The sequence below is a fragment of the Rhinopithecus bieti genome, unplaced genomic scaffold, assembly GCF_001698545.2.
Source record: "Rhinopithecus bieti isolate Rb0 unplaced genomic scaffold, ASM169854v2 scaffold_51734, whole genome shotgun sequence".
In the NCBI taxonomy this organism is placed as follows: domain Eukaryota; kingdom Metazoa; phylum Chordata; class Mammalia; order Primates; family Cercopithecidae; genus Rhinopithecus; species Rhinopithecus bieti.
The window spans coordinates 820,807-834,777 of NW_016820683.1; the positions used below are offsets into that span (position 1 = coordinate 820,807).

The following is a 13,971-nucleotide window of genomic DNA, read 5'->3' on the forward strand; positions in this document are numbered from 1 at the left end:
ACTCCATTCACTGCCCTGGAACCGGCCTCCACAGCTACTGTGACTCAGGCAGCTGTACTCAGGAGTACCTTCCAGTCTGTGCAGAAGCTGAGTGGGCAAGGAGCTGAGAAAATTTGGTGGGGACTGGGATAGGCTTGGGAAGATGCTTCTTCACCCTTCCTCTTCCTGTCCCCCAGGTGGGCATGTGGTTTGTAATTTAAGAAGTATCACCCCTAAAGACTACTTCCTCTTGGGGTATTAAGAATTAAGACCTAACTTGAGGCGTTGATCCTTAGGATGAGGAATGATCAGCTCAGGTCAGATCAGCTCAGATCAGCAAATGGGAAGAAATGCTCTTCACTCTGGAGTTCATTTCCCTCACCGCCCACTTAAGCTGATAGGGAGCAGATAAACTAAGCTCTAGCCTTTAGCAATCCTAAAACGAAGCAGCCATTACATCTAAAGATAACCAGTCACTGGAGGAGCATAACTATTTCAAAAGAAAAATAAAAAAACTGAATCACAGATTGCATCAGAAGCCCAGATATTAGAAAACATAGACCAAGAATTTAAAATAAGTTTACTAAACATACCAAGATAAATACAAAATGAATATGAAACAGAAAGACATCATATAAAGAAGTAATATGAAACAGAAAGACATCATATAAAGAAGAAACAGAAATACTGAATATTACATATAAAAATAGAATAGTTGAAATAGAGAATATAGATGAGATTTAAAACTGAATGGATACAGCTGAGAATAAATTACTAAGCTGGAAGATCAAATTGAGGAACTCACAGAAAAATGAGAAAACGAATAGAAACTATAAAGAAAAGTGAAGAGATATAAAGATAGAAAGAGAATTACTAATATCCAGATAATAAGAGTCCAAGAAAGATATTAAAAAAAGTGAAAATCAACGTAGAAAATGTTTGAAGAAAAACCGAGAAAACTTTCACAGGACTAAATAGAGATGAAAAATCCTCCAACTGAAAAGTCCCATGGGTGAGAAAGAGGAAAGAAAAGAAAACCACACTTAAGCATACTGTAGTAAAATTTCAGTCTTTTCAACAAATAATGTTGAAAAACTGGATATACTTAGGCAAAAAATAAATAAATAAATAAAAGCCCTTGATCGATATACTTCACGCCTTACACAAAAATTAATTCAAAATAGATCACAGACCTAAATGTAAAACATGACCCTTTAGGAGAAAACCTATGTGACTTTGTTTAGGCAGAGTTCTTAGATATGACACCAAAAGCATGATTAAAAAAAAAAACAAAAACTGATAAATTTGACTTCATTGAAATTTTAAAATTTTGCTCTGTGAAAGATATTGTTACAAAGAAAACACAAGCCACAAACAGAGAGAAAATATATGCAGATCACATATCTGACAAAGAACTTATATCCAGAATATATAAAGAACTCAAAACTCAATGGTAAAAAGAAAACCAATTCAATTAGAAAATGGATAAAAGATGTGAACATCTGAATAAAGTCAAAGATAAGTTATAATGCCACAAATAAGCACATGAAAAGATATTCAACATCATTAGCCATTCGGAAAATGCAAATTAAAATCATAATGAGATATCATTACAGACCTATTAGAAGAGTTAAAATTAAAATAGCAGTAATACCAAAAGTTGGTTAGGATGCAGAGTTACTGGATCTCTTATACATTGCTCATGGGAATACAAAATGGTATAGACACTCTGGAAAATAGTTTGACTGTTTTTTACAAAACTTGGCACGCACTTACCATACAACCCTACAACTCTCTGACATTTATCCCCGAGATATGAAAACTTCACACAAAAATATGTACACAAATATTCATAGCAACTTTATTCATCATAGCTAAAAAAGGAAACATCCGAATATTCTTCAATGAATGAATGGTTGAACAAAATCTGGTATATCCCGACACTGGAACGTACTCAGCAACAAAAAGGGATGCGTTACTGATTCATGCGACAACCTGTTGGCCCCCAGGAGCATTACAATGAGTGAAAAAATTCCATCTCAAAAGGCTGCATACTGTCTCGTTCCATTTATACAATGTTCTAGACATGACAAACACTGCAGAGATGGAGAAAATATTAGTTATTGCCAAAGGATGGGTTGGGAGTGGGGTGCGTAGCATGAGGCACTTCTTTTGTGATGATGGAACAGTTCTATATCTTCATTGTGGTTCTGTTTACACGTATCTATACATGGGGTAAAATTACATAGAACCACACACAAAAAAACACAAATGCAAGTTTAAAAATCTGAACAGTGAATTGAAGGGTTGAACACTGAGTAAGGTCTGTAGTCCAGTTGGTACTAATATACCAATATCCGTTTCCTGGTTTTGACGTTGCACTGCAACCATACAATATGCCAACAGTGGCGCGAGCTGAGAGAAGGGCATATGGGACTCTGTACTATTTTTGCAACTTCCTGTGAGTATGCAATTATTTCACGGTAAGAATTCTTTTAATGGGTAGAAAAGACTGTTCAATAAATTAAATATTGCCTAACCACAAGGGTGCAAAGAAGGACTCTATCTTCTACTATACAGAAAAATTCTAGAGGACATAAGAACCTCAACACTTAGAAGAAAAAATAAGAGATTTTATTATATTAGGGTAAGGAAGAATTTCTCAAGATTTTTTTAAAAGCACAGAACATAAAAGAAAACTTTGATAATGACCTTATTAATATTTAAAGCCCTGAATAACAAAAGCCACCAAAAGCGAAGTTAAAAGACAAGCACAATTTCTCTTGGAACACATGAGGCTGCAAAAGACAAAGTAAAGAAAAAACCCAAAACATAAAAACAAATCGTCCACTAGGGCCTCCAGAAAGAGCACAGCCCTACAGACACCTTGATTTTATCCCATTGAGCTCTGGGTCAGGCTTCTAACCTACAGAAGAGAATACATTTGTTTGTTTTAAGGCACAAAATTTGCAGGGATTTCTTACAGCAGCTATAGGAAACTATAGACTTACCTCTGTTGATTTCCAACCATGAATCTTGAGTGGAAGTGTTTCCTGGGACAACATAGTTTCTGTAGGCAAATGAAGATCTTGGCAATGCTCTTGTTTCAATTCTGCCTTGCACACATTTTCTGTCAACAATATGAAGCTAAGATTTTACTTTGGCAAAACACAGTTATGTTTTTACATTAGTTCACAATTTGTAAGTTAATCACTTCTGAAGATACCTTTTTTTCCTGCTAAATATAAACCATCTGCCAATGGTAACCTATGAGTGTTAATCACTTTAGTATGCCTCTTTGTAGTAAGTGAGAAGTTCAGACTGATTTTAAAAATACAACTTAAATTCTTAAGAAAGTAAAATTATTTTCTTTATATTTAACAAATATCCATACAAATTTATAACACACTTATGTGGTTTTGATTGACTGCATACTAACAATAATTATAATAAGTCAATCTAGAATAAATATTAAAATCTTTGGTCAGAAAATTTAGAAACATAATTTAAATTCTAGCCCTTTCCTACATCAACAACTCTGTTATAACATTACTTAGTCATCTTTTCTAAAAAATAAGGTGTAATATAGTATAGAAAATAGAATCTGAAAAAGTGAAAAGTATTCAAATAAAATTTTAGCAAAGCAGGAATGAGAACTATAATGATTTTAATATTTTAAAGAACTTTATTACTACAGTGTGAATTTGATGTGTTCTAAGAGAAACTAATCAGAAATGTATAGATTATTAGATAAAAGAACTCAACACAATTTTCAAATTTTGATTTGAACATAAAAGAATATACCTGTGATATGGTTTGGATTTGTGTCCCCACCCAAGTCTCATGTCAAATGGTAATCCCCAATGTTGGAGGAGGGGCTTGGTGAGAGGTGACTGGATCATGGGGCAGATTTCCCCCTTGTTCTTGTGATAGTGAGTTCTCATGAGAGCTGATTGTTTAAAAGTGCATAGCACCTCCTGCTTCGCTCTCTTCCTCCTGCTCCAACCACGTAGGACATTCTTGCTTCCCCTCTGCCTTCCACCATGATTTTAAGTTTCCTGGGGCTTCCCCAGCCATGCTTCCTGTACAGCCTGCAGAACCATAAACCAATTAAACTTCTTTTCTTTATCAATTACCCAGTCTCAGGTAGTCCTTCATAGCAATTTGAGAATGTACTATTACAACCAGTGAAAATAAACTGATATTTCTGTTTATATCTTTTTGCTAAACAATATTTTTACAGTCCTAATCTTTCCCTTCCTGTGTTAACTACTATATATTAGTACCAACTCTAAAAAGTCTAATCTGAAAGTATTAGTACCAACTGTATCTCAGCATATCATTGGGCACAATAAGAAGTATAAGAAAACTACTTTCAAATTGGTATATACACACTGCTGGGGATATGTAAAGATTTCCCAAGGGCTAGGTGGGCATGGATAGTTTTAAAGGAAGCAATTTCCAGATCCACAGCTTCCACCTATGTTCTTTCCAAAAACTGATCTGCCTGAGAATGCAACTAGGCAGAGCTATCGGGCTAGTTCTTTCCCCTTTCCCTCCAATAATCAATTTTCTCCCACTTTACAAAAGAAAGGCATATCCTCACCCATCTTATTATGATACATCTTCCCAAGCATTAAAACTTCTAAGGCACCAAACAATAGTTAAAAATACTAACAAAGAGGCAGCCTCCTTTAATCAAAGCAGAAAAAAACAAATGGTCTGTCCTGTCCACACATTTCTTTTAATGGGAAAGCATGGCATAAGTAACAAGGTATTTTGGTCCACACCAGCATGTTTGATATTCTGATATGATACAGTACGAGGCAGCAGGGCAGATGACAAGTTTTGTTTAATGTCCTTGTGTTTTTCATTTCTCACCTATTATCAAATAATGCATTATTCCTAAGGAAGGGTCCCCTGAGAGCAAAGCCAGGCAAGCATGAGAGGCAGGGGTGTCATATGTCACCAATGCAACAAACTCCTGATGAGGCTGTGTGCCTTTGCCATCCATCTTAGGAAAGGATTTAGGAGTGTGAAGACAACCAGGAAAACATCTATTTATACATTTCTTTTAATACAGTAAAACATTTTCTGAAAGAAACTTTAAATCTGATTTGGCTAGTTGTCTTAACAATGAGAGCTGGCTTTGCCAACTACATTATATGGTAAATATTTTCCAAAAATTGAATGAATCAAATCTGAGGTTCTGTAAAGTCGATGAAAGTATATTTAGAGTATATAATGCAATAAAATCATTTTCTCAAAAAATTGTATTGACAGGTATATTGCAATTAATATTTTAATTTTTCTCACACTTTCTGAGTATATTCGGTTAAAGTATAACAGGTTTAATTAATAGTTATTTGATAAATTTTAGTATGAATTTTTGTGGTATTATTCCCAGAAACTGAGAAAGTAAATTACTCCTTATGACTGTTTAACAAATCTTTTTCTAAGTAGAATGTTTCTAATTCTTTGCTTTCAGCAACACTAAAGAAAGACTTCATCGAGTTAACAGTCGAGATAAAATATATTTTATAATAAATCACTATATAATTTTCAGCATATTACTTGGAAGGAATGCATAGAATTGATTGACATTATTATAATAAAGCACCTTCTTGTCCCATCTACGATTTAGGTGAACAGGTTTTCTCAGCATTTATATTTATATAAATAAATATAAGTAAAACAGAGGCAGGATTTCTGCTGAGCCCTGCTTGTAGCTAGCAATCAGTCATATTCCTATGTGGGTAAACGAGCAGTTCCAAGTATCTCACAAAAACATGTATTTCTAATAAAATTATATTTAACAAATATACAAATTTATAATACATTTATGTGGTTTTGATTGACTGCATACTAACAATAATTGTAATAAGTCAATCTAGAAGAACTGTTAAAACCTTTGGTCAGAGAAAATTTAGAAAAATAATTTCAATTTTACATCTATTTGATGTAGAGAAGATTTCCAAGCATAAAAATATTTTATATTAGGATAAAATTCTGCAAGAAATGTGGAATAAACGTATGACTTCAAAGAGAAAAGGGAATAATGTAAAATTTCTAACAGTTAAGGACTTCATGTATTTTTTTTTGCAAATGAATGGCTACAGGTATCAATCACAATGGTATTTAGATTCCTTCAGATACATTTGAAAGATGAATGTAACTTACCAGTTTGCTTGTTTTTTCTTTTCTTTTGTCCTTAATGTCAATATTTACAACGTGCCAGAATTATATCCTTTGCAGTTATTTATACTTATAAAACTTCATATATCAACTTAAAAATGTGTGAGGAGGTACATAGCGTTTCAAAATCATTTTAGGGGTTATGCAAAAAAAAAAAAAATACTGAAAAGCAGTAATACAAGGCACGTTCTTTACCTTCTAGAAGTTTATAGCTGACTAGGTATATAAGTCTAACATACAGACTAACAGGAAACAGAACACAATTATATGCTAAACATTCTTGAATTAATTAATTTTAGGAACAGATACTCTAAGGAGGAAAACGGCAATGTGCACCAGAGTAATCAGAAACAGCCACAAAGGGGGGAAGTAAAATTTGAACAAGGCTTTGAAGGATGGCTAGGATTCCAAAAAGTATAGAGGCAAAAAGAAATTACGCTGAGCAGAAGGAACTATGTGGGCAAAGGGATAAAGTATGGTAGATGCCAGAGATACTGAAGAAATAAGAATTTTTCATTTATGGTTGTAACTTTTCATTTTGTTTTAACTTCACATAAAAGTGAATAATTAAAATGAGCTTATTTGGGGCTTCAAGATTTTGTAACTAATATTGGCAAAGAGTAGTGACCTGGGGCTTAGATCATCTATCTACTTTCACTGGATTTAATCAACTACATTATCACTCCCTCGGCATTCAGCAACTAAATTATCTTTGAAATCATATGGTCTTATGTTTTAGACATCACAGAAGTAGATTAGTAAAAATTTCAGAAGGTCAATTTTGAAGTAAATTGTGAGAGAAACTGAAGAATAGCAAGAATCGTGAAAGAAAAAATATCTTGCATGTTGGAGATGCATTTTGGCCTAGAATAGCCTAAATGTTGTAAACCTATCTTATCTTACGAGGCAAGAAAGAAATCAATTAGAATATAGTGGGTCTATGGAAACTCATTAAACTTTTCTTTCAGTATCACATAGCCTAACACTGGAAGTGAGGTATGCTTAATTAGATTTGGTAATTAATTATACAACATTTATTTCTGGATTTTCACAAGCAAGTAGGACAGAACATACATTTAGTTCCTTATAGTTCCTTAGTGGAAATGAGATCCCTTTAGTCTTGTAAGCTACTTATCAATCGACACTGTGAAGTCACAAGCCAACGAAGACTAGTATGTGAATGAGAAACCTCAGAGGAAAAAGTAATGATGCTGCAGGAAATGAAGCCACTGAGTCATTCAAAGATGAGTGCTTCGATACCAAGGTTGTAAGTACTTTGTGGAAACTATCTAGAAAGAAGCTGTGTATCCCACTGAGCCTGCACCACTCAGATAATACCACAAAGCAGAACTTGTGAACCCTGTGATATTTCTCAGATGAGATACCAAACTGACGTTCAAATTATCAGGCATTAGCAATGCGCCAGCACATTTTGGAAATGCAATGCTCCATAAGTTGAACGGATTTCCAAATTGTTCCATTTATTATTTAGCATCTAATAACCAGGTCTTTTTAGGTGTAATGTAAGTAAATTAAGTAATTTGCTTAAAAAATTAATTTTTAGTAACAAATATATTGCATCATAGAATATATTCAGTGGACTAAGGAAGAACTTGTAAGATCTAAAAGTCAAGTCTCATGGTGCTTAAGTTTATATCTAACTTTTACAGAATTGTGAATTTGGAACCTTGACTCCAATTTTGTTGTTTTGGCACATAGTTAAACTTAAGCATCTTAAATTAGTTGGTATTTGTCATTTTTTTTTAACTTTCATTTTGTAATAATTTTAAGCTTACAGAAAAGTAACAAGAATAGTACAAAGAACGCCCATATGGTCTTCATCCAGATTCACCAATTGTTAACATTTTGCCCCATTTGCTTTATTCTCTAGTCTCATTATCTATTTATGTACACATATTATTACTGTCCTATATTTTAAATCTAGAGGAAAAGCCATTGTAGGTTGGGTTCCCTAGGAAACAGACTCTCAGACTCGGATTTGTACGTGGGAGAGCCATTAGGGAGCGCTCTTAGAAACAATCAGTGAGGAGGGAGTCAGGCAGGCAGGCTCGGGTCAAGCAAGCGCAGTTGCAATAACTGTAGCACAGTTGCAATAAAGGACTCAGCTGATCCTTATAGGAGCCTTGAGGCTGGAATGGCTCTTCACAGTTGTCCTGCCTTGACGTAGGACCCCTTAGCTAGGGGGCATGATCTTGAACGAAGAGGCTCTCTGCAGCTGTTGGGAATTCCCAGAGGAGGATTCAGTTGAGAGCCCACAGCCAACACCCCTCCCACAGCTCAAGAGTGCCTTGATCTTGAAGCAAGGATCTGGGAGACACACCACAGTATCCACTACAGACACAACCTCTATGTTGCTGCTTTATTGCTCTGCTTCTATTTACCTGAGAAATGCTTCAAAACACAGGAGATGGAGTGTAAAATTACCGTACATCTTTCTTGGTAGATAAATTTTGAGATTAAAGATGCATAATTACTGTACTTCTTTCTTGGTAGATGAATTTTGAGATTACTAGGGGAAAGGTATTTTTTAAGGTGAAAAGAGAAGAATAAGAAAACAGATGTTTAAGTAGATTTTTAAAATTAAATTTGAAATAGGTAGATAAGAAAAGTGAAAACCAACTTTTACTGCTGGAGATCTTAAAAATGGAGTTGAGACAATTTTATTTCAATATTTTGCTAACAATAGCGTATAAAATTTGAGACACTGCCAGTAGTTCTCACTTAAGAATAATGAGAAACAGGAAACTTCATAAACCAAGTTAGATGCTCAGCTCCAGGGACGAGGAAAAATAAACAGTCACTACAAAAGCAAGTTTTCATATTCAGTGGCTGACTCCTGGGTTAAGACAGCAAAGTGAAACTGCAACACAGAATTCCCATCACCCAATACTCAACGAGATTTTTTAAAAAGTCAATAGCAATCTAACATAGAAACAGATATAACTACAACTTTTAAAAGAAAAAGAATAAATATAACTGGTGGCCAAGAAAAGAAACAAGATCTAGGACATCCCTTCTCCCCCAGAAGCAATACTGGTAAGATGACAACAACCTTAGAGTTCTCATCAATATCCACATGTCGGGAAAAAAGGGAGCTGAATGTAGAATGTTTTCTTCCCACTTATGACTGAGGAGAGGTGAAAACAGCTAGAGAAAAAAAATGGGTGTAACAGAGTAAATTAAGATGCTTACACTTCAACGGACATGAAAGCCACAGTTTGACACTGAATTGGGTGAATGATCTAAAGCTTGAAGGTATCTCTCCCCCACAGGAATAGGATACATACCTCAACTAGGTAGAACGATCAGGACCTTGTATAAGAGACTCAAAAATAGAGCAGAGTTCAGGTATTCTAAAGAAGACCATACATGGCCTCAGCTGAGATCTGCTACAGAAAAATGGATAAAATAATAGCCCACAGACTGCAGTCTGGTGGAGAAAACAAACTGATCTCAGATATGATAGGAAGAGTCAAGAAATCACTAAGTATTTCTGAACAAACAACAGCCAAAGTTTATTGTGCTGACTCTGTATTAGCCCATTTACTTCTTATAACAACTCCATCACAGGGCCTATGTCAACCCCATTTTACAGAAGGTGAAACTATAGCACAAGGGCTTAAGTAGCCAGTCCAAGGCCATACAACCAGTCAGGATTCAAATGCAGACAGTGTGGCTCCAGGACCTGAGCCCTTAACCATTATACTCTACCATCTTCAAGAGACAGTGCCTAGTGAGAGCTGCCTAAGCATCAGCAAGATGTGAAGACATGGCCTGGCAACTAAACAAAACATTCCAGTAGAAAAATGAGCAGAGAAGGAGGGAAGGAGAAGCATGAAAGAGAAGAAAGGAAGATGGCATGCATAAAAGAAAGATCCCAAATGCAGAAGAAAATGTAGCTCAAAACAGAAGGAAAATTCCTCACAATGTGGCATTCATTTTTTAAGTTATTGTAAATTATATCTTTCATAAAATTCATAATTGTTTCCTGTCACTACATAATACAAAGTTAAGCATTTAAAAAAATGTTTCTTGGCCTTACATGTTTCCTGTTTTTCTAGAAATGATTTTCATATTTGCTTCCTCTTTTTCTGTTGAGCTACTCCTTTCTCACTGATTGGCAGGAATTTTTTATATATTCTGGATACTAATCCTTTGTCAGTTATATGTGTTGGAAAATTTTCCCATTTTGTGGCTTTTTTTTTTTCACTTTTACATGGTGTTTTTTTTCCTTCAAAATCTACTACAAAACTATAGTAATCAAAATAGGGTGGTTCTGACACAAAACCAGACATACATTCTGTTCCAGTGGAACAGAACAGAGAGCCCAGAAATAAATCCATGCATTTATGGCCAACTGATCAACAAAGGTACCAAGAACACACAATGGGGAAAGGACAGTTTCTTTGATAAGTGGTGCTGGGAACACTGGATATCCACCACACATATAAAAATCAACTTAAAATGGATAAAAGACTTAAAATGCCAGACCTGAATCTGTAAAACTACTAGAAGAAAACATAGGGAAAAGTTTCTTTTTGAGACAGGGTCTTGGTATGTCACCCAGATTGGAGGGCAGTGGTGTGATCACAGCTCACTGTAGCCTCTACCTCTCGGGCTCAAGCAATCTTCCCATTTCTGCCTCCTGAATAGCTGGGACTGCAGGCACATGCCACCATGCCCAGCTAATTTTTTTTTTTCTTAAGAAACAGGGTCTCGCTGTGTTGCTCAGGCTGGTCTCAAACTCCTGGGCTCAAGAAATTCTTCCGCCTTGATCTCCCAAAGTGCTGAGAGGCATGAGCCACCTGTAAAGGCATGAGGTACCACACCCAATGGGGAAAAACTTCTTGATATTGGTCTGGGCAAAGAATTTTTGTATATGACCCCAAAAGCACAGAAAATAAAAGATAATATAGTTTTATTAGTTTTCTAATGATGCTATAAGATCATTTGTTCTAATGATGCTATAACAAATTACCACAAACTTAGTGGCCTAAAACAACCACCATTTATTACCTCACAGTTCTATAGTCAGAAGTGCAGGCAGGTTAACTGGGTTCTCTGTTTCTGGGTTTCACAAAGCCAAAGTCAAGAGTCAAGGTGTTGGCCAAGCTGGATTGTCATTTGGAAACCCTGGGGAAGAATCCACTTCCAAGCTCAATCCAGCTGTTGGCAGAATTCCGCTCCTTGCAACTGTGGGACTAAAGTCCCCATTTCCTTGCTAGCTGGCAACCAGGGGCCACTCTCACCTTCGAGGCCACTTGCATTCCTTATAACTCCATCTTCAAGCCAACAATAGTGCTTCAAATCCTTCTCACACTTGGAATCTTTCTGACTCCCTCTTTGGCCACCAGCTAGAGAAAACTCTCTGATTTTATTTTAATTAATTATTATTATTATTTTTTGATACAGAGTCTCTGTCACTAGGCTGGAGTACAGTGGCACAATCTGGGCTCACTGCAACCTCTGCCTCCTGGGTTCAAGTGAGTCTCCTGCCTCAGCCTCTTGAGTAGCTGGGACTACAGGTGTGCACCACCACGCCCAGCTGATTTTTGTATTTTTAGTAGAGACGGTGTTTCACCATGTAGGCCAAGATGGTCTTCATCTCCTGACCTCATGATCTGCCCACCTTGGCCCCGCAAAGTGCTGGGATTACAGATGTGAGCCACCACGCCCGGCCAACTCTCTGCTTCTAAAGGACTCATCTGATTAGATAGGGCCTACCAGCATAATACCTTTTTTGCCATAGAATATAACAATCATGAGGGTGGTGATTCATCATATTCACAGGTTCCACCCATGCTCAAAGGGAAGAGGACTGTATACAGGTAAGGGTCATGGGGCTTCTCCTCAGAACTCTGCCTACCACAAATGTCAAATTCATAAACACTTTCAAAAAATAATGTGCACTTTTTCTGTTTATGAAATACTTCCCTATTTCAATGTAAAAAATATATTCTAAGTTTTCTTCTAAACATTTCAAAGTTTTGCCTTTTTACCTGTAAATCCTTAATTCATCCAGGTAGAGACCTCATTTCATTTTTACAATATGGATAAAAAATTATCCCAGTATTATTTATTGAGTAGTTCATTTTTTCTCCACTATTCAAAAATGCCACTTCTGTCATTTACTGATTCCGTAGTGGCCCAGGCCTGTTTCCTAGGGTTATGGTTTGTTCCATTGGTCCACACACCTATCCTGCATCCATACCACACTGTCATGATCAGTAAAATTTTAGTCTTGTTATTTAGAAAGGCAAGCCCTCCACCTTACTCTATTTTAGGAATGTTTTGAATACTCTGGAACTTTTTATTCTTCCAGGTAAATTTTGGAATCAGTACATCAAATTCAACTCTTAAAATCCTTTTTGGATTTTGATTGTAACTGCACTGAATCAGCAGTTCTCTACTGGGAACAATTTGGCCCCCAGGGGACATTTGGCAATGTCTGCAGACTTTTGATTCAATACAACAGGAAGGGATGTTTGCTAATAGCATCCAGTGGATACAGGCCAGGGATGATGCTAACTATCCTGCAATGCACAGCCCCCACAACAAAGAATGATCTGTTTCAAAATACCAGTAGTATCAAGGCTGAGAAACCCTCCACTAAATCTAGACAATTTGGAGAGAACTGCCATGTTTACATTATTATTTTAATAAAAATGGAATCTTTCCATTTATATAGGTCCTTAATGTATTTCAATTAAGCATTATAACCTACAGTGTACAGATTTTGTACTTCTTTGGTTAAGACTTATTCCTACATCAAGATTTTTAGCTATTATAAATGGTGTCTTAAAAATTATGTTTAATTTTTGTTGCTGATATATAGAATAGAACTTGATTTTGTTTTGATGTTATAGCCAGCCATCTTTCTAAGACTCATTATTTTAAATATGTCCGTAGGTCTTTTGAAGTTTTCTATATGAAAATCCTATAATTTACCAGTGATGCTCATGTCTTCCATTCTGATACTTACATTTTTAATTTCTCTTGCTTGTTTTACTGTGATGGCTAGGACCTCCACTACAAAGCTGACCTAGCAAGGAGTACCGAAATCCTTTTCTTCCAACTTATTCTAAAAGAAATAATGCCACATTCAAATGTAGGGAAATTTTTTATTTACATTTTTTCTTAACTTCAAATTTAATAGTATCTTGGTAAGAAAACGTGTCCTATATGAAACAGATTTTTCATATAGGACACGTTTTCTTACCAAAATACTATTATATGTGTTTCCTTTATAACACATATAATCAATTATAAAATCCATATTTTAAAAAGTCTTATGTCCTTCACCTATCAATAAAGATGTTAAGAAGTTATCTACTATAATGGTAGATGTCTCAATTTCTTCCTGTATTTCTACCAATTTTTGCTTTATATACTTTGAAGTTATTTTACTGGGTATATTCACATTTAGAACTGTTACATCTTCCTGGGGAATTAAGCATCTTATTATTATCCTTAATGCTCTTGGCTTTAAAGTCTCCTTTGCCTGTTATTAAGTAGCTATACCAGCCTTCTTTTAGCTTATATATGCCTGACTTACCTTTTTCCATATGTTGCTTTCAATCTTTATGTGAATTTATGCTTGCAGCATATATCTGGATTTCTTTTTCCCCAATCTGATAGTCTCTGCCTTTTAATAGATGAGTTTAATCTACTACTATTTACTGCCATTATTAATCTATTTGGGCTTATTTCTATTATTTATTTTACTTTTGCAAATTTCTATTTGTTTCATTTTATGCTTTTTGCCCTTTATAAAAT

The 13,971-nt window shown here is 35.4% G+C and overlaps 1 protein-coding gene across 4 annotated transcripts in view; it reads right to left on the reverse strand.

Annotated features, from left to right (window-relative positions):
• Positions 1-13,971, reverse strand: part of ENTHD1 (ENTH domain containing 1) — a 154,162-nt gene that overhangs the window by 94,355 nt on the left and 45,836 nt on the right. For all 4 annotated transcript variants that reach the window (XM_017859861.1, XM_017859863.1, XM_017859865.1 and 1 more), the window contains one exon: positions 2,991-3,109. In XM_017859861.1, coding sequence (XP_017715350.1) covers positions 2,991-3,109 — 119 coding nt within the window. The remainder of the gene's footprint in view (positions 1-2,990; positions 3,110-13,971) is intronic.